Source organism: Peromyscus eremicus, chromosome 15 (assembly GCF_949786415.1).
Source record: "Peromyscus eremicus chromosome 15, PerEre_H2_v1, whole genome shotgun sequence".
Lineage (NCBI taxonomy): Eukaryota > Metazoa > Chordata > Mammalia > Rodentia > Cricetidae > Peromyscus > Peromyscus eremicus.
Window position 1 is genome coordinate 32,389,529 of NC_081431.1, and position 22,055 is coordinate 32,411,583.

General features: G+C 39.5%; 1 protein-coding gene across 5 annotated transcripts in view; it reads left to right on the forward strand.

The window, feature by feature from the left end:
- Positions 1-22,055, forward strand: part of Dnm3 (dynamin 3) — a 489,100-nt gene that overhangs the window by 243,221 nt on the left and 223,824 nt on the right. For all 5 annotated transcript variants that reach the window (XM_059280851.1, XM_059280854.1, XM_059280855.1 and 2 more), the window contains one exon: positions 4,689-4,802. In XM_059280851.1, the coding sequence (XP_059136834.1) occupies positions 4,689-4,802 (114 nt within the window). The remainder of the gene's footprint in view (positions 1-4,688; positions 4,803-22,055) is intronic.

Here is a 22,055-nt window from a genome sequence, read left to right on the forward strand (position 1 = left end):
CTGTAATTTTGCTACTGTTATGGATCATATTTTTGAAGATAGAGAGGTTTACCAAAGAGGTCACGACCCACAGGTTGAGAACCACTGTGCTATATACCTCACTGGATTCTCCAGGTCTTTTCTTTGTCTCTTCATTTTCTATGTCTCTGTTGGTTCCCCCACCCCACCCCAGGCCTGATGTCTCCACCAGAGCTGTTTTGTGTGATGATTGATAACCCACATTGTCCCAAGTTTTGAATGTACTTAGATCTTTTTGCACAGAGGTTCAGCACTCTGGGTCCAGTCAGGTCTAGCGTCTCATCTTCTGTGTTAGGTCCACACAGAGCCTCTGGGACACAGCAGTGCTGACTGTGTCCCTGCAGATCGGTTTCTTCACACCCAGCTTTTACCCTGCTTTCTGAACTACCTCTAGCCTGCTCAGTCTCACTCTGTGACTGAGTGTCCCAGGGCTACTCCACCTCTCGAGACCTTCCTTTCAACCTCTTGTCCTCACTCCCCTGCTGACGACCTAGACTCTTCTTTACTGAAGAAAAAGATCATAAGCTTCCTAGACTTTGCCTGTCTCCTGCAGGAAGAACCTACATGAACCTTGACTATCTGTCCCTGTCTTTCACCCTCCCCGGAGGCTCACAAAGTAAGGCAGCCCAACTCAAGGCCAGTCCCTCTCCCAGCTCTTCCTCTCCCCTACTCCCATCTTCCTTGTTCTTTACATCTGTCCAGCACTACCAACCCCTTACTCACTGCTAATTATTTTCTGTCACATAGTTGCCGCCATGAAGAGCACGAAACCATGCCCTGCCCCCATCCTCTGGACCCCATGCCCGATGCTGGGTTTAACTCATCTGGGAAGATCTCTCTTCAGCTGTTTTGTCCATTTTGACTCTTTGTTCTTTTCATCTCAGTGAGCTTTCGCTTCTCACCCACCACCACACCGAGACCGGCAGAGCTAAAGTCCATTCAGTGCCCTCCTTTATACTGAACTTGGTAAATCTGAGATTCCACTTGCCTTGACGTCTATGACCTTAAGGCCTGTATTTCTGATTTTGTTTCAGCCCTTTTTGACCACCTTTTAAATATTGGTGTTCCTACATAATTCCACCCTGAGCCACTGCTGTGAACTGTTGCTGATGTGTGTAGGAAGGACTTTCGAGTCTGTAGGTTCAGCCTTAACTTCTCCCCTTTTCTCCAGAGGGTCCCCCATATGTGTCTTCTACAAGTACCTCAAATTCAACACGGTCTTGAATGAGCTCACTAACACCCTCCTTTCTGAAATTGGGTCCCCTTCCTCTGTTCTTTCTGAATTTTACAATGGTTGGCTCTGGAAGATGGTGGAGGCAAGCGTTTCAGAACCATTCCAAAACACCATAACCAAATCCCTATGTTTTCTAGTAGCCACATTAAACTGTAAAACAAAACAGATGAGGTCATTAGAAATCGATTTTATGAAACCTAATTTATGCAAAGTGTCATTTCTTTATAAGCATTTGAGTGTTAATCAGGTATTTTCAATTCCTATTTAAAGCTTAGAAATTTAGAGTGCATTTTGCTGTCACACACTCATTCAAACTAATCATTGGAATTGGAATCCTGTCTGTGGCTAGTGATTATTGGCTGCTAACTGACACCATTCCAAATTTCCCTTCATCCAGTTGCAGGTCTGTCTGTCCTGTTCATTTTACTCTCTAGATATTTCTCCAGTAGATTAAGTTCTTTTTTTTTTTTTTTTTACTTTTACATCCTGAGTTTAATTTTCACACTAGTTATTTCTCATTTGGACTGTTACAACAGCTTATAAAACCTAGTTTAAGTAGGCCTTGTGGGACAGGCCTATAATTCAGAGTGTTTAGGACAAAGGCAGGAAGCTCTCAGTTTCAAAGGCTACCTTGTCTATAGAGTGAGTTCAAGGCTAGCTTGGTAGTTTAGTGAGACTTGTTTCAAAATAAAAACTAAGAACAATGCCAAGACTATGGCATTAATGTAATCCTTGTTAGCTTGTAAAAGGCCCTTAAAAATTAACAAATAAACCAAACGTGCTCTGTCTGTTCAAGGGAGCATTCTAGATCCATTGGAATGCTGGATATAGCGGAGCATCTACTTATATGTAGCTAGAAAAGAAAAAAAAGCTCAGATTTATTAACATCTAATATACACGTTGAAGCTAATATCCTTGAACTTGGTATCCAAGAGGTCAGCAATAAAGCTATCAGTATTAGGGAACTGATATATATCTCACACAAAGTTTTTGAGATAGTTAAAAATGTTTCTTATTGCCACAACATAGTCTCAAATTTATTTTTAAGTACTTTTGATATAATTGGTGAATACAATAGACATACACATAATTTTTAAAATATCACTTGTATTTATTCATGTGCATAAGCAGAGACCAGAGGACAAATTAAATTACAAGAATTGGCTTTCTCCATATACCAGTTATCTGGAAGCAAGTGCCTTTACCCACTGAGCCATCTGGCCAGTTCAAGAATTTAAAAAAATAAGTATACTTATATTGAAGATATATACCCGGAATTTCTTTCTTGTATTTCCAGAAAAGTGAGATAGTAAAAATCTAGCATTCACTTCAATTTCAACCCACCTATTTTTCTAGACTTCACCTTTTCTTTTTAAAAGAATTTCAGAGAGAGAAAGAAAAAGAGAGAGAGAGAGAGAGAGAGAGAGACAGAGAGAGAGAATGCACATGGCAGCCATAAATTAACCTTTTTTTTTTCTTCTGTGGAACACAAACTAACACTATGTCATTCTACCAGGGCCTAAAATTCATCAGTGGAAAGCACACCAATTATTTCACTTTATTCAGTGTCTTTGGATATAGAAGAACTCTTCCAGGTCTATAATAATAAATTACTACTTTACCTACTTATACAGCAGGCTGGCTCCAACAAGCTGGGCCATGGATTTCCTTCCATGAATGCTTTCTTCTTTAAAGAATCTTTTTTTTTTTTTAAAGTTTAAAATGAAAGTAGCACCATGATTCTATTGTATCCTTGGGGGTCCTATAATTCAGCAGGAAAGGCAGATCCAGAGAGATGTAGTTTCAATATAATCATACAGTAAGAGATGCTTACCAATGAAGAGGGTACTTGGAAGGGCATGATAGACTTGCCCAGAGAAGAAGTGCTGAAATAGGACCTGGAAAGTGATTCAGAAATCGGGTCACCTAGTTCATCAGATTTTTTAAAAATCTGTTTTACTGAAACCTCGCCATGATCATTTGCTCTAAGGAAGACAGTTTTAATTGTATGTGTTGTGTGGATATGTTCCATGGTCTTCAAACTGCAGTATGAGAAAGGGTCCCCTTGGTAATATATTAAAATATAGGTCTCTGGACTTCGTGTGTATGTGTTCTGATTTACTCAGAGAATGCCTGGCCTAGGCCTTTGTGGTTTTCAGAAAGCACTTGAGTGACTCTGTGTCTGGTAGGAATTGTACTTTGAGGTACATTGTCAACTTCTTTCTATAGTGTAGCATAAGAAGGAGGGGCTGAGAAACCACCTTGGCCTGGGCCCAGGTGGGATGCTCTTTGGGGATATGTAGAATCAACAAGGCCTTGAGGAAGGCGAATGGACAGTGGGGATGCTGAAAAGGAATCGTATGTTCTGGACTGCAAATATGGAGAGAATTTTGAAAAATCAGCAGCGAGAACTTGGGTGTATTTCATAATTTTCCTATGGCCTTTCTTAAACTTCAACAGAAAATTTAACAGAAATATAGAGCATTTTCATCTATCTTCAGGAACCAATAGTCATTCAACAAGAAATTAAAAAAATATTTTTGGAGGTCTAGGACAGTGGATGTTTTTGAAATAGGATACATTTTAAACTTTAGGATAATGTAAAACCATATAGAACTTCACTTCTGGTTCTGAGGTAATAAAACCATCTAGCATCGAGGATATGGGAAACTATTCCATGTGTGGAATAAATTAACTTTATAACCACTGTGAGGAAAAAGGCATTTTTCCCTTAAATGCCCCTTTTAAGTTCTGTCAAACTTGTCCCCCAGTTGTTAACATTGTAGAATTTGAAAGCCATTGAAGGATTTTTCTAAGATGCTGCACATTTTGCTCTATGATAAATAACAACCCAAAGGAGGTGGATAAATCAAGACCATTCAAAGGCCCCAAACTCCAGTGTTCATCATTTCAGCTTTCCTTCTCAATCAGCCTGATTCAGGCCCGTTAACAAGGATCTAATTGGTTGGCCTGAGTTTCTGGTTTTTTTGCCATTTGCTGACCAGTGTCTGCTCCAAGTTTTAATGAGCTTCAAGCCAGGCAGACAAATATACCAGTACCCCGGAAGCAGTGGGCCTGGAGAGTCTATCCAATCAATCAACAGAATGAGTTTTAATTGTAGCAGGACTGCCATAAATAGGCTGGGTGCAGTCAGTCAGGCTGCTTCGTTTCATTCTTGTCTGTCTCAGTCAACTCGGCTTCTGCCATCCCTATGAGTCCAAGGTTTTTCTTTTAGTCACCAATGGGCAAGACCTCCCCTGGTCATCTAGATGTTTGGAAGATAATACTCTCTCCAACAGCTCAGTGGAAGCTGAGTGTGTGGGGGGCGGGCAATGCTGTTCCTACTGCAATTTATACCTTGTTTTTCGTTCGTCCGAGACCCCTGCTCCCCACTTACGGATGCTCAATGGTTCTGCTGATGTCTGCTTTCTTGCAGGTGATTCGTAAGGGCTGGCTGACCGTCAGCAACATTGGGATCATGAAAGGAGGCTCGAAGGGCTACTGGTTCGTCCTCACTGCAGAAAGCTTGTGCTGGTATAAAGATGATGAGGTAAGCCATTGAGAGTGACAGTTCCCTGAAGTGTTTCTAATGTGAAATTAACTGATGTTATTGCGATGCACAGTTCCGGACGCCAGTACCTCTTTTGCAGTGAGCTCTGTCTGTAAAGGTTGTTCTAAAGAAGCCTTGCTTTTCTTTTTTTTTTTTTTCTTACAGATCTTTAGTTTTACAATGTTCCCATTAAATTTCCTCTCCTGCTTATTTCTTTTGTATAGTCCCATGTTGCTGGCCCAGAGAAGTGAATTTATGGGTCAGGAATTGGAAACTGCCTTCCTTATGTTAATATTAAGACACTGGTACAACAGAAGCAATGCTCATTAAATAATGTATTAAAAAGACGTAAGGTACTACAAGTGAAATGGATAAGGCACTGCTGTGAGTGAGGTGGTGTGGAATTGTTGGCTGCAGCATCCGCCTCCAATGAAAGGCTTAGAGAACGGTGAGCTTGCTGCTCTTCATGTTAGTACCAGGTCATTACACACATTTTCTTCTTTGAGAATTTGAGATCTCTGTAAAAACATAAATGATGATAATTGTGGTATTCTGGCTCATGTTCAACATTAATAATGTCACCCTGCGACTTACTACTTATTGTAAATCTGAGAGCTGTAAAAGCACAGAAAAGTCACATTAGTCTTAAAGAGCCATTAAGCTGCTGTAAATTCTTCAAGCTCGATTCGGGAGGATATGGATTGAAATTGAGCTCTGTTTTGGAAATTGTAATAGCTGTGTTCTGACCAGTGAAGTCATTGGTATTTGTAACACAGCACACAAATGTTATATAAGAACGTCCTTTGATAGCCGGACCATGAGCAGGTGAGATCATCCCAGTCTTATTGACTGCAAAAGACATGTGTGTCAGAGTTCAAAGCCTGTCCTCCTGTAGTCTGACAGCTTGTGAAAGCATCAGAAGATGCCTTTGACACTTCTTGGAAGGAAAGGTTTGTGGCTCAGGGTTCTTTTCATTTCTTCATGTCTTCTATGTGACAATGTGTTGAAAAATTTGGCATGATGGGTTGATTCCCATTAAAGATTCTGTGATAAGGAAACCCAAATTCTACAGAAATATTAGAACAAATATGCTATTCAAAACGTTATTTTCAAATTTTCATGTCACCAACCTCTGTGAAAAGTGATATTGGTTATTTTGGTGGTTTGAATAAGAATGGCCCCCACAGGCTCAACTATTTGAATGTTTAGTCACCAGGGAGTGGCACTACTTGAAAGGATGAGAATTGGGAGGTGTGGCCTTACTGGAGTAGGTGTGGCCTTGTTGGAGGAAATGTGTCACTGGGGGTGAGCTTTGAGGTTTCAAAAGCTCATTCAGGTTCAGGCTCAGGCTCAGGCTTGTTCTCCCAGCCTATAAATCAGGATATAGCTCTTAGCTACTGTTCCAGTGCCTGCCTGTGTTCTGCTGTACTTCCCGTCATGATGATAATGGACTAAACCTCTGAAACTGTAAGCCAGCCCCCAATTAAATGCTTTCTTTATAAGAGTTGCCTTGGTCATGGTGTCTCTTCTCAGTAACAAAACAGGGACTAAGAAAGGTGTTTTAAGAATCTGTGTATTAGTGACAGTTTCTCTCCTGTGACTGGTGAGGCATCCTGTCATTCAGTGGGAAGCTCTAGTTTAAAGATCATGGCATAAGCTCCAAGACACTCCCCTGTATGTAAAAGAGAGTAAATATCTTCTTTGCTGCTTAGTTACACTGTAGACACATTTCTCCTTGAATATTTAGATGTTCATTTTCATATATTTACATACATTACCAGTCTTTGCACCTTTCCCAGAAACACAAGGGGAAGCAGAAGGTTTTCCTTAGGAGTTGTCCTAATGGCAGCCAGTGTTTGCTGCATGTTAACAGACTGGCCCACACTAGAACTTGGGGAAAGGTACTCTTACTATTCATATTTGGAGATGGGAATACTAAAACTAGCAAACATCACCTCCATCATCAATGCAAACCACTGTTTTGGAAAGTTGTTTCAACATGGTTTGGTTTATCTTATAAAAGCCACATCATGTCCATCATCAGGTAACCAGCTTCCAAAGGTCACAAGAGAGTTGGTAGCAAGGTTGAAATTAGAATCCAGGATGCTGGGCTCTGAAAGTCCCAAAGGTACTCAGGGTTGTCAAAGTCCACCTTACCTCACAAAGGATTCACCAGGATAATTTTCAAGTGACTTGGAATTGACCTGTTTCCAGTTCTGGCTGCCATATGCCCCTGAGAGATCTAGGGAGCCATTGCTTGTGCGGGGTAGCTGTAGGGCTGGCTCTCTGGCTGCTGTGTCAATCCTGGCAGGGTAGTGAGGCATCTGATGCTCTGGGGAGGGAAGGAAGAAACCTTAAGAGCCCAGGGAGTCACATCATTGGACTCGTCCTCTTCACCTCTAAGGACTCAAGACCACTACAAAAACCGCTGCAGCTGATGCTCTCTCAAGAATGCTCGATTTCCACAAACAGGAAATAAACATGTGCATCAATATTGTCTGTGTCCAGTGGACAATTTACTAAAGGTGTATGTAGAAGGACATTGAAGAAGAATGTGAATGGCCTTTCAAACAAAGGCTCAGATGCATAGTATAATGTCAAGTACCCAGTGCTCTGGAGAGAATGAAACAGAGCAAGGATGGAGAAGATGTCAGGGACCAGCCTTTAGAATAAGAAAAACATCATATTGGAGTAGAGACAGGAGTGATAAGCTGTGGAGAAGAATTAGTTGAATAGCAATCCAGCAGAAGGCATGATAAATGCAAAAGTCTCAGAGCTGGAAACTGCCAGGAAGCTTGTGACCAAGAATGTAGGTATAGTGAGGGACAAAGATGCCAGGGGGCTAGGGGCTTGATCAGTCACCCCAATTATTTGGATTTTATTCCAAGGATAACTGAACACCTCTAAAGCACTCTGACATGGTGAGACATGATCAGGTTTGTGGTTTAGAAGGATCTCTGTGGAGCTGTGTGTGATAGTCACGGTACTCTTGAAAGGCAGAGGTTGGTGGTGTGGGAGTCTGTGGGAGTCCAGCTCTGACTTGCTCCCACCTATTGAAGGGTTCTTGGGTGGAAGAGAGAAGAATTAAGAAATATCAGGTAGAAAAACAGAGAAATGGGATAGCTTTGGGAGGGTCCTGGGTCAATACCCAGTCGCCCACAGCTTTATTAAAAAGGGCTTTTTATAATATATCAAGGGAAGAGACAAAAGATCTCCCCCTTGCGAGATCAGAGCACACCATACAGCCAAGTGTAGACCCTTACAAATACCTGATAAACACATCCCTGGCCAAATCATCCTATTATACAGTCCTGCTGGGTAAAGCAAGCTCAGATTCTCTGACCCTGAGTAATTTGGGCTCCCACCGGGTGGCAAGAATAGAAAGGAGACCAGCTAGGGAGCCATAACAGACCAAGGTCAGAGATGATGATGATGACTTACCCTGGTTAGTGAGGAACACTGCTAGTTCAAATAGAGAGGCTGCACACAACCCACTTTAGACATTGGCTACTGTTACTCATTCAGAGTTCTGCCCAGAAAAATGATGGGAAGTTTTCATGTTAGGAATGCCTGACTCAAGGATGATGACCATCTCCAAGTTGTTGGCCTTGGTGGAGCAGAGCCCTCTCTAGCACCCCTTGTTCTCACCCTACTACTCCCTGGCAGCCACCACTGTCCTTCTCTCCCCTGCTCCATTGACATCCCTAACTATAGCTGCCTTCCTCTGAAGGCCGTGTCTGAATGTGCAGTCAGGGCAAAAAAGAGGAGATAGCACTGGTCCTTGCTCTTTGAGAAAGAATAAACAAGTGGTAGGGTCTGTTGGGAGCTGGAGTAGGAAGAAAGCTAAGAGACTGGGTTCGCGCAGGAAGTATGAGGAGTGTGGGGCTGCACAACACACCACGGGTGTATGAATCTGCATGACACTCATCTGTAGGCATCACTGTTATAAATGATGCTTAGGCTCCCAAGGGGCCTGCTGCCATTGTTCAACTACAGGTTGACAACCTTTAAAACAATCTCCCACATCTAGAATATGCCTGTGTGAAAATAAGGTATAGTTCTACCTTAACTGTGGAGCTAATTTGTTGAGTGGAGTGCTTAGACTGCCCCTACATGTACACCAGCACTGACATACTGTAGAAACCCGATGCAGAAAAAATTATTATTATTATTATTATTATTATTATTATTATTATTTTGTCAAAGAACTGTGACAAGGGAAAGATCCTTGAATTAGCTGTAGATTTGTTAATTTGTTTAATGATAATTTATATTAAATTTCAAACAGGTGCGTGGTACCACACGTTCTTATCATCATCTTTCTTTCTTTTGTAATCAGGCAAGTATGTGTTTTCATTACCACCTAAATGACCACTTAATGAATAGATTACGTCCTGTGAATATATACGGTGTACATAACATATATTTATTTACATATAAACCTGTTTTCAACAGGTTTCTAGTAAAGACAGATGGCTTAAGAAATATACCCATGGTTAAGGAACAGGTTCAAGGCTGTTTTTCAGGATGACGCTAAGGGAACAGATGGTTGTGTAGATCTGGTGTTGTGAATAGGCCTGGACTGGGGGTGTGGGGTTTTTTTGCGCTGACTGTACTGGGTCAAGCCATTCCACTCTTCTCGGCCTCAGCCTTCTAACTGAGCAAATGGACCATCGCTGATCCAACTACTTCAGAGGGATTTCACAGGGCCTTCATGAATCATATGTGAGCAAGTATGCTACCATACTAGTGCGTTTATTCATGCTACTGAAAGTATCACTACAGTCTCACTGAATATGTAATGTCATTCTTTGGCTAATACGTCATCTGCTTCCCAGTTCGTTTTGATTATTTCATGTCATGACACCAGGTATATGGGATCTGGGTTTTCTTAATGAAGAATGGCAAGGCTCAGGTCATAAAGGAAACTTGCATCCCATTTGTTCAGTGAGACTTTCCATTGTAACACAAATCTTAAACGGTCTTATTAATAATAATAAAAAAAAACCCTCAGTGCCAGCTATTGGGGTAAATTCTAAAAGATCAGAGAGACAGAACAAGCCACAACTAACCTCACCTGGCCAACTTCTCAGCTGATCCTGTTTCCTCAGACTGGAAGCCCCTGAGTCCTCATCTGAAATGATCTCAGCTGAACTGCTGCTAAAAGCCTAACAGCTTAAAAGCCCCTGGTTCCTGGTCCTCAGGCCTTGTATACCTTTCTGCTTTCTGCCATCACTTCCTGGGATTAAAGATGTGTGTCACCATGGCTGTTTCCAGTGCGGCATTGAACTCACAGAGATCTGAATGGATCTCTGCCTCCCGAGTGATAGAGTTAAAGGCGTGTGTGTGTGCGCGCGCGCGCCACCATTTTCTGACCTCTATGTTTATCTAGTGGTTGTTCTGTCCTCTGACTCCAGATAAGTTTATTAGGGTACACAAAATATTGGGGGATACAATGTCACCACATCCATGTGGCCTCCCTCTAGCCTAAAGGTCCTCCTATGTCTTAACCAAGAATTAGAAATGATATTATCAAACTGGGTCATTTCCAAGCTGGCGTGGCAAGTCCATGATAATTGAAGTGATGATTTTAAGTTATAGTTAGCATGATTGTAGAAGTTTTGTTCTCAGCAGTTTTCTATTTTTCTCCCAACTCAGAATAGATACACACACCCTGTTCTTGAGTTTCATTGAATGCATGAGCCCCCACCCCAAGAATCCACTGATAGTTTTGAACCTGTACTCTAACAGTACAATACAGCAATGGTACACTCATGGCATACACATGCCGCTGATAGAAAGGTTCCAGGCAACATAATGTCACCATCTTATCTTCATGGAGTTATTCTAAAGTAGTGTTACAGTTGACAGAGTTTATCGATTAGTGATATCTTATTCTCTGACATTACTCTGTCTCTGGAGCTCTGTGCACTGTGAAAGGACAAAGTCACCTTTCAGAGTTCCACGGTTTCTAAGTCATTCCTAGAGGATTTCCTCAAGTCTTGAACTTCTAGATCATGTAGGAGAACCCCAGACCTGAAATTTCCTATGCGCATCGTCATGCACACGTTTTTATTAGTTGTTTACGGCCTGTCTTCCCTGTGTCCCACTGCTAGTGTGTGCATGGCAAGGCCTGCAGGGTTAATTGCAGCTACTTATTAGGGTGAGGTCAGAGCTCAAATGTGAAGATTTGTGATCTGAGATGATTAGCACATAGCTCTTTGACTTCTATTAAAAGAATAACATAAAGTTGGTTATGTTATTTATCTTTGTGGAATACTCTCAGGAGAAATACAGCATTTTAAACAATGTTATGCAGAGTATTCTATGCCCCCCTCTACAGCAGTTTTACGAGTGGACATCCCATTTTGGTGTGCCTTTGGTAGCTTTAGCTTCTTGTGGTCCATCCCCAAAGCAGCACACTAACTTCTGTCTTTCTCTTTACCTGGTTATTTTTCCCTTTAATGGTGTCAATCTGGAATATCCCATTTGAAATTCTTTATATGTATTATGAGCATATATACTCTATATTATGTATCTTTATATTATATATATTTATATGTCAACACTAGTCCAGTAAAAATGGTCAAAATGTTTGACAAAATCAAATACCAAGTGGCTTCCAGAGAAGAAGACACTCCAAAGTTATGTTGGTAATGGTAAAACAAAGCTCCTATTGTTGTCACACCTGCTGAACATCCGGCTTGCTTCCCTTTTCTGGAGTTTTCTAATGATCATTACCATCATTATGAGTACCATTGTGGAGTACTTGCAGTGTTCCAGGGAAAGACTAAGTGAGTGCTTTATCTCATTCCCCACATTAGAGACTTAAGAGATCAGGGACTTAGCTAGCTGTGACGTGTTAGTGTCATGTCCTTCTGCACCTGAGCATTTCCCAACAAGTATAAATTTGGAAGCCTTGTTATATGTGAGTCATTGCTCTGGTCACTCAGGATAAAATGATTAACAAAGAGTCCATGGTGCCTGCCCTTTTGAGGGACAGTCTGAATAAAGAAAACATATAAACAAACTAGAAAGCTTACCCAGTGCTGATTAGAGTCTATGAAAAGTCAAGCCAGTGATGTGTTTGATATAAACAGTGTCTTAGGTAAAGCAGTCACAGGATGCAGGGTCTTTAAGTTGAGTGATCAGAAAAAGGCATGCTAGTGTCCTGGGGCATAGTTGGGCCAGAGTGATTGATATAAAAGAAAAAGTAACTCTAAATGAAAGACTTCAATTTCACAGTAAAAGGAGCCTTTCAAGTTTTTGAACTAGAGGTCACATGATTAGACAATTTTTAAATATATATATGTGTATATATATACATATATATATATATATAGAGAGAGACAGAGACAGAGACAGAGACAGAGAGACAGACAGAGAGAGCACTTTGGTTCTCTTGGGAAGAACTGATTGGAAGAGAACAAAATTGGACTGAGGGGGTTAGAAAGTTGTTACCATGGTTGCATGAGAGGCCATGGCATCCTAGGCTGGCCCGAATTGGTGGAAATTGGTAGATAGGATCTAAGTGATGTTTCAGGTAAAAGGTGCAGGGCAGCTTGACACATAAGGACGGTGAGCACTGTGCACCCAGGGGCTGCTGTCTGGTTCACTTGATGCTGCCAACAGTTCCAACAATGGAAAGAATAGGTAAGATACTTATTAATGAAGGTCTGAGACAGTGAGTGAGTCACTAGCTACAGGGGAATTTCATCATGTGATAGGATTATCAAGGGGCAAAGGGAATTATTGAATTAGAGAATTTTGTTAGTTTTCATAATTGGTTAGTGGGTTTTGGTCTCCTGACTATACAAACATGGCTTCCTGGACTTGAGATCATTTGAACAAAAACAGTTTCTCATGATTAGTTTTCACATATAAATTCTTAGGGGAATTTAGTCAAGATAAGAGAATATAACAAACACTAAGTAAAAAAAAATTAGTTCTGATAACTTTATACTAGTACTCTAATGACAGACTTCCTTTAAAAATGTTTCTAGGGTATACATTTTAAAAGAAAAGGATAATTTGACTCAAGGAAAAAAATTTCACTTTTCTTAATATCAACATGAAAGTGGTAAACATAATGTACATCTGAGTTTTGTAAGTCTTCCCAGAGTTAAACTAACCGAAGAGAAGCATCTGCTCATTCACAGGCGAGGCTGGTTGCCAGTACTTATTCTACATCTGGCCCAGCATATAGATTGTCATGGCGGTGGAAAGTTGAGTCAGGGGACACAGCATTTCCAGCAGAAATGGACTAACCTTGCTTGACTGAAGGAAATCTAAATCTGCATTGAGACAGGACATTCTTTGGACTCTTAAGAAATTACAGGCCTCATTTTTGTGGGCTGAAATGTTTGGAGAGCTTGATAAGGAGATTATACAATTCCCTTATAGGGATATTTACTTAGCGTCACTTTTATTGTGTGGGTCTAACAGATGACAAATAGGACATTGAAACTAGGAAGGCAAGTGACAGCTGTAGGCCTGGCTGTTCAAAGTCAGGAGACCAAAGACCCAGGGATCTGCAGCCCTTTGCCTTCTCACTTACACTTTCTAGATTGTGCAGAGCTGCACAGCTGGAGGAGCAGGTCCCCTGTGATGGAGGAGGTCAGCCTCTGCCCCCTGAACACTCTGCATACTCCTTGTCAAAATCGTTTACTTAGCTCGAACTTGGGTATTTTTATTTTTAGAAGTCCAAATAAATATCAAACACCACCTTATATAACTTAAAAATCTTCAACTTCTTAGTTGTATTTTTTTCCCACGTATAGATAGTAACTTATATTGTGCTTTTTAATATGAGCTTGATTATTTCCACATTCTGGTATTATCTGAAGATTTATGATTTAGGAAATAAAATAAGTGTTATTTAATAAACTATAATGGCCAGTGCTATTTCAAATTTATTAAAAATACATTTTAACTACAAACCCCCTCCTACTATTTGTTGTTTCCAAAAGCAAATTCTGGAACATCCACATTCTTTATATTACCCTTTCCCCAGAAGAAAAAAACTCAAGTGTGCCTTGTTTTATAAATTTAAAATGTACATAAAACAGTCAAGACTTTTGAAAGAAGGTCAGAAATGTTTTTTAGGGTAACTTTTTATTTATGGAAAAACTATTTGAAACATTATCCTGAAGTGCCTCACTTTGGAATATCTCTGTTAACCCCCAGTTCCTTCATGTTCCGACCGGGACCCTGTGCCACCCTGAGTAGGGTACATTCCTGTCCTAGAAGGGCACAAAAGAATAATTGCTCAGGAGAACTCTTATAGTGCCTACTGCATTTTGTCTAATGCATTTAAAGTTGGGTGGGACTATGCAAATTGCTCCAGGAACAGTTTATACTTCCTGTTTATACTTGACATTTTGTGGAGTATCATTCAACATTCTACTGGGTGGTCATGGGAGTTTCCTCTAAAGCAAAACCCCTGTAATTTCTTCATGAGTCTTGTAGAGGAGAAACAGATTTTTTAATACAAGATGTATTTTTGTGAGTCCAGGTTGTTTACATACAAGACATTTAACTTTGTTCATATTTTCATGTCATAGTTTTGCCTATGACTCAGGTTTATTTTTCTCTCTTAAAGAAAGTATAGTGTTGGGTTTAAAATAAATACCATAAAATTTAGAAAATTTGGAAACTGTAGGCTCCTAGCCTTAAGGTTAAATCTTACATTTTAAAAATGGAATGCCTGAATGAAAAACAGTTTGCTTGAGATGTTTAATTATTCTGATCATTACAAAATGGTTTTGGGGTAGCCTCAGGTTACAATATTAAAGCTTGATTAAATATAAGAAAAAGTTAAAAGTAAAATATTGAAAGGTAAAATGCTTTTAGTAAAGCAGGTCAGAGTAGAAGAATTTTCTAAATTTCCCCGTCTCCCTGCATTTTATCCTTATGTGTTTGAAATGGTCATATACAAAGCCAGCCCTGATCACTTCTCCAGTTCACGTCAGTACATGGAGTTTGATATTTCCTCAAAAGTTAGGGCAAAATATGTCATGCAGGCCTAGCAACAACTCCCTTTGTCCTTTTAAAAATATGAACTTGCCTGAATATCTCACGAGTGTGAAGGTTTACATGAATGGAAGCGTGGATTCCAAACAAATCGATCAGCCTATATATTTCATCCCTGTGGCTGTAGAACAAACTCTTTCTTAGTTAAGCCATAACATGATAACTAATCTGTGCATGCCATGGCACCTGGAAATACCGATGCTTCAATATCCTTATCAAAAGAAGACAAACAATTATTTGAATATGTGTGAAAAATCACTTGGAAATATTTTAAAATACATTTTACACCGTCCAGACTGGCTGGCGGTTTCTTAACTTAAAATACTTGATCCTCCAGAATATATATTGTTACTCTTTTTTATATCCTCTCTCTCTCTCTCTCTCTCTCTCTCTCTCTCTCTCTCTCTCTCTCTCTCTCTCTGAGTGGGTGTATGTGTGTGTTTCCTGACTTTACCTTTCATCTCCCCCCCTACCCCATTTAAAAGTAATAGTATATAAAACAATCACTTATACATGAGAACTGGCAGAATAATTTATTCCTGGACAAACATCAAACTGAAGTTAAATGGTTTTGTTGAATTGACTTTTATATTATCAATTTGGGGAGGCGGCAACGACGTATATAGTAAATGTCAAGGGTGTGACAGCAGGAAAAGAGGACTATGTAAACACAGGAGCATTTTCAGAAATGGGTTTTATTATGTTTCATAGGCACCACTCACTTTATTTTGGGTGGGTTTTAATATGTGAATCAAAACGAAAAGGTTACACACGAGTTTGTAATAAGCAACAGTTTAAACCCCAGGCCCCCACCCCTCACTGTGGCTGCAGCTCTTGGTGGAGATGCTATGGTGTGAGGGCTGCTCTTTTTCAATGGCTGGTTGTCATTCAGGCTGGGTTGTCATGTGACTGCCTGTCTGTGCCTGCTGTACAGGTGAGCGGATGTTCTGCACAGCAAGTGTAGACAGGCAGACACATGACAACTCTGTCCAGCCAGGCCCTTGAGTCCTTCAGGTTTCCTTTGCTCATGGACAGACACAATCAGCCTGTTTTCCAGATTTGGGTGATTTGGGGGGTAAGGGGAAAGGAAAAAAAAACACACAATAGAATTAAACATTAAAACATTATGGAGCTAAAAAGCAGTTAGACATTTGACTTTATTCAGAAAGTATCCTCATACATTTGATCCAATGCACTAACAGGGATGATTGTCAAAGACAGAAAGACATGATTTTAAGGGAAAAAGTTAACATAATTGTTTTTTTTTTTTAAATCCAGTTCCTATTGTTACCGGCCCTCATGCAGTCAGAGTTCAGAGTAATTGAACCAGATGATTGTCCTCTTCACAAAACTCTGCATATCTTAATAGTAAAGTTAAAGATAAGACTGTCCTTACACACATTTCTCCTAGCAGATAGGCACCTTAATCTCACCCATGAAAAAGAACATTGTCACCTACACAATAACAGCAGTCATTTCCATATTATTATGTGTCTGGCAACCCAGCCAACAGACTTTGGAGATAAATATGTATCTACAAGCAATAGGAATTTATTTGAAACTTTTATTTTCCTTTTGAGGTATCCATATGAAAATCAAACAAAAGACAGTGTATAAACTTGCCTTCCTCTTGATTAACCAGCAGGGTAATGCCATGAATCAAAACATCTAGAATGTTCTTACCCACAGTAGTACTTAGAACGTGTTTTTGACATTGTTAATAAACATCATGTTAGAGTAGAACCTTAAACCCAGAAAAGGAAAGTTCACCTCATATCCAAAATGAAAATCTGAATCAGTGGAGTTAAGCATACCAATGTAAACTGCAATCCTGCTGAGTCAAGAATTCTGGCTACTTTAATATTCTTTGTCAATATGCATACGTAGAGATATTTAACAACTTCTCTGTCATTTTAAACACAAAATAGTTGAAGAGTTCAAAGTCTAAAAAGTGAAATTTCTTTAAAAATAAAGTAAAAATATCTAAGTAGTATACATTAGATATTAATTTAAAGAAAACAAAAACTTTATTATTTACCTTTAATTAGAAATTCTAAAAAAGAAATAGCAAATAGAAGTTTTATGGGCAGTAAAATACTTTTTATAGAATGGGAAAAAGAACAGTTTACTACAAATCTGAGTTTGTTTTTCTGTCCCTAGATATGGTATCTTTTAAACGGAGAGTTGATGAGTGCACTCGTATCTGGAATTATTTCATTTCAAGAAAATAAATGTGTGCTTCTGTCCAACACTTCAGAGCAGAGGTGCTTGGCTGCTATTAAAATAATTATGAAGTCAAGTATGCAAAAAGGGAAGACCTTGAAATGCTATCTGGTTTGTTGTTTCATTCAAAGCAACAGAAAATCATTATAGAATGATTCACTTACAAAGAATATACTGGTAGCAATTAAAAGTTATTATAATTCTGTATCACTCTCCCCTCTCCCATAAATAATTTGATCCAGTTTACTTAGCTCAATTAAAGGAATAATGCATGTAACCTGAAAAAAATGAAAAGAAATGTGAGTCCATGTGGTATCCTTTAGTATGAAACAGTTTTATTTATACCATGATATCCAAAATATTTGAGCCTGAAATATAACCATTTTTTTTTCTACAGAGAAAAATAAATCCAAATGAGGAGGGAATGATTATTTTATTCATGAGATTTGGGGACAATTTATTTCTTGATAGGTTAAAGAGAACATGGTTGTAGTAAATATGAGGCACAGGCATAATTTATAGCTATGCTGAAACTTCTCCAAGCTTGTTAAAAAATTAAAGACAGAATATACAAGATCCCCCCCACCCTGTGTCCCAAGCCATGCTTCCTTGATTATCACATAAAGTCTTAGTCTAAAGTATGAAAACATTATTATGTAACTGTCATTGCATGTGGTGCTTAAGTCGTTGATGATGCCGTGTCTCAAGACAGAAACGTAAGAAAAGAATTATCTTCGAAATCTCCAGCAGTAAACGTGAACCACAGCAACTCTAGCACACTGGCTATCACGAGAACGCAGAAGATCCAAAGTAAAGATTTAACTGTTTTCCTTAGTTTACTTCATTATCTCTATTTAGTACAACCGATAAAAAAAATTCTCAATAAAAGTCCTTTGAAAAGACACTAAATATTTACATCCACATAATCTGCAGGACACAGAAGTAAGCAGCTCTGGAATGAAAAGGCTGCACGCTCCACTGAGGGTTTCTGCCTCCAGTTGTTTTAGCTGGGATCTCTATGTGATGGTCTCTAGCTAGTACTTGGGCATCACGGTAAAGGGTGGGCTATTTTGTGGAGATAAAAGAAAAAGTTGATTTCAAAGAGCAGTTCCCTTAGAAAGTCACTGGGAGCTTCAACTTTCTTTAGTGACCGTGGACATTTATGGATGAGTGATTTTTTTTTTTAAACTTGGAAAACAAACTGTATTTTCTTTTTATTTCCCATATCAGCTAAAGATTCCAACCAAGAGAAAAATAAAAACAAAAACCCTTTCATGTCTAAGTATATTTTTATGCCTAAGTTTTCTTTTTTCCATAGAGTAAAATACTTGGGTGGTCAAAAAGGTAGGGGAGATAGTATATTTTGGTCACTTAAAAACATTAATGTATTCTCCAAGGCTCAATGGCAAGCAGGAAGGAGCATAAGCCTATTAACTAACTGTAGGAGAGTGATCAGAGACTTTGTCCCAGTACAAGCGAACTTTCTTTGATTTTGAGATCTATGGCTTTAAAAAAATTGTTTTGAGAATTTAAGTAGGTAAATTGATGGCAATGAGGCTGTAGCTCACAATTTCCTTTCTCTTAGATGGTTGAAAAAAGTTCCTTTGACTTCGTACCTATTCTAGCTTATCAGTCATTCACTCTCTGAAAGAAGAAATAAGGATGTAATTTTCACTAAAGTGAAATTTGGACAGACCCTGCAAGAAATTTAATTTTTTTGTGAACACGTACAACATTTCATTCTTCATATTTGGACTTACCATAATGTCCAGTTGAAGATGTTCACTGCTGACTACTTTCTTCTGCACTAGATTCCACGATCCCTAAAATATTTATGTATGTCCTTTGGAAGTAATATCAGAATAAAATTATACATTATTCTAATTACTTGGGAAGCATGTGGCAGTTTTATGATAATGTGTAAGTGGTGATGTATGCACCAGCAGGCAGACTTTATACCCTGCCTTCAGTCAGCAGAGAGTTATCCAATAGACTTTCCTTTGGATTTTTAATTTAAGTCATACAATTTAAAATTAAGTACTACTAACCTTCTTTTACTTAAAATTCGCCTTGAAAATGGCTCTTTAGGACTCCACCAAGTATAGACAGGGACTCCTGGATTTACAAAGAAATTCTTACTTTTACTGCTGAACTTACGCCAGAGTCTCCCTTAGGCCCTTCCTATCTTCAGACTAAAAATTGTCCCCTGGGAGAAAGTAGGTAAGCAACCTGTAGAGAAAGGTTATTCTCTTTGAAACAAGAAAAGACATTTAATATGAAGCGAAAATTTTAAATTAAATACATATTAAATAAAAGCAAGCCATGCAATTCAACAATTTCTAGAGTAAAATATACCCTTAAATTTGGAGAAATCCCTATGGCCCAAGTGTTTGTTGTCTGCCTTATTTAGTGCCCTCTTTAGCTAGGAAAGTATGTTTCCTGAAACAAACAAACTTCCATAAATTAACTAGCAGTGGTTTCAGTTTTCTATGTAAAAGAAGTGAGAGATTTTTTTTTAACCTCAACTCTTCTATTAGAAAGAATTAAGACAGAATTCTTCAACTCCCAACAGAAAAATGAAATGACTCCTTTTCTGTTTTCCCTGAGTGGAAAACAGCTAAATTTCCCTTGTCGTTTATCTTAGTTAATTACCATAATACATCAGAAATCTTTTATGTCCAATATACCAGTTTGGGGATGATCTGAAGTATAATTTTAAAAAATAAAAAATTTTTAGGGAATCTCAGAGGTACAACTATATAATAAAAATGTTTTACTAAAGAGAATTTGTGTTCATCTTTGGATTATTGTAGAATGTGAAACTTAGACAAGAATTCAGACTTAAAGAACAAAAGAGATAATATTCATTTTTCACCAAAAGCTCAGAGAGCAGGGGATATTTTCATCCCATAGAACGTAGAATGAAATTTTTTAGGGGTAGAAATAAATGAAAGGTGAGAGTTTCTGGGTAAGGCACCAGCATTTTTTTTCCCAGAAGTTTCTTTAAGGGAGCCACCTCTGACGCTCAACACAAATACCCCAGCTCACTTAGCAACGCAGAGCAGACTCTTCTTTATTTTCTCTTTCATTCAGCTCCAGAGAGTTTTCTTGCCTCCCACCTCCCCCAACCCCCATCCCACCCCCTCCTTCACCTCCAGGACAGCTGGAAACTGACCAAAGAAAACTTTTGCCTTCGTTTACAAATTCCTGCTTTATCAGGGTGTCTTTCTAGACAAAGTGTCTTATCATTTCAAAGGCCAGGACAAGTGAGAGCCTTGTAAAATAGGGGCCAGAGGGCTCAGCTGACCAGCAAGCATCAACCGTTCTTGGATTTTAAAAGAATAATTTCATTGCGTCCAGTTACCCAGCTAAAGATAGAGTGCTGTTCCCCTGGCCTGTTGAGTTGCTGACTCAGTTAAGTTGTGGGTTGGCACTCATCTTTGGCTAAGGCCATCTGCATTGTCTGGTGGCAAAAACTTTGCCGCCTCTTCTTTTAATGTTAGGTACTATTATTTCAGCTGTTTCTATATATAAGTAAATACTTAGCAAAGCTCCCTGTTCATAGAAGGGTTTTGAAAATTGCAGGGTTTTTGTTTTTTTGTTTTGTTTTTTTTTTCCCTGTTTAGAGCAAAATGCATTCACTCCTGGGGTGTTAGAGGTTGCACGCATAGCTCTCATTCATACCCGAGTTTAAGTCTCGGAATTATCCGTTCCAACCATTCAAAACTAAGTCTCCTTCAGTTATTGTTAGTTATCTAGAGTGAGGTATTTTTCATCTTTCATTTTGAAGTGGAAGACCTTTAAATTTAAGAAAGCAATTGAACAATCAATATTTAGACTTAAAAAAAAAACATACAGAAAGTCACTATTTACCACATAACATTGCTCTTTTCAAAGTTAAATTCATGGGTATCCATCACACATGCAGCCTAGTGTCTCCCGCATGTTCACACAGATGATAGGATCCCTATCTAGTCCCCCAATCACAGACCAGGTGAGCAGTCCCCGAGGCCTTACCCGCTGGTCTTCCCTCCAGCAGTCCTTTCCCCTGGCAGAGTCCCTGAGGGCTTCTTGGTCCCTAGTTTGCAAAACCTGCGAAGAGAAACACTGGATATGAGATTCAACAAAAGAGCACCCAGCCGTCCTCTCCTTGGAAACAGCACATTTTGTCCCCAGCCGTCCATGGCGTTGCTGGCCCTTGCCCAGTCTAACCAATGTGCAGACTACTGTACAACGGCATTGTCCTGAACAGGTAGTCTGAACACTGGGGCGACGGAGCAGGATCTCCAGAAGCTTCCATCGCTGTGTGAAAAATCCTGTCCCGGGGCTGGGGAGAGCCTGTCTTCCTGCACCAGGGCTTATTCGGCTTCCCCCCTGAATTCTGTCTGCTGCATTGACTGAGACACACTCAAGGGCTGTGATTTCCAGTCTTGACGTGGCACATTTGCAGCAGACTAGGGAACTGGCAATGAATTTAGGACCAGGAAAAGGGGGAGGGCTGGGCTGGAGAGTCCATATATGGGATGATGTCACCCTGGGGAGGTTTGGGTATGCGCTGTGCCGCTGGAGAGACCGCTAGAATCGCCTGCTCTCAGACATGGGTCTGTGCATAAAATGGTACCAGATGTTTTCGTGTAATGTTAAGCAGTCATTTCATCTTCAGGCCAGATTTTTTTCCTCAACTGGGCAGGAAGTGGGCCCCAGTATGGAAAAGCTGTAAAAAAAAAAAAAAAAAAAAAAAAAAAAAAGTCAAGATGTACAGTTCTGCTGTGGCCAACCGAAAGTGAATTAAGAGTAGAAGGTACAAATTTGCTGTCTGATCCAGGCTGGAGAAGTAATTTGAAGATAGAGGGGAGATAAAACAGTAAACAGAAAGTTGAACGCTGTCAGGCAGGCAAATTCAGAGGCTTTTTTTTTTTTATTTTTAACTTTTCTGTGATACTGTTTTCTTGTGTTTCACTCCTCAGTAAGGTCAGATAAGTTGGGGTTCCCCCCCCC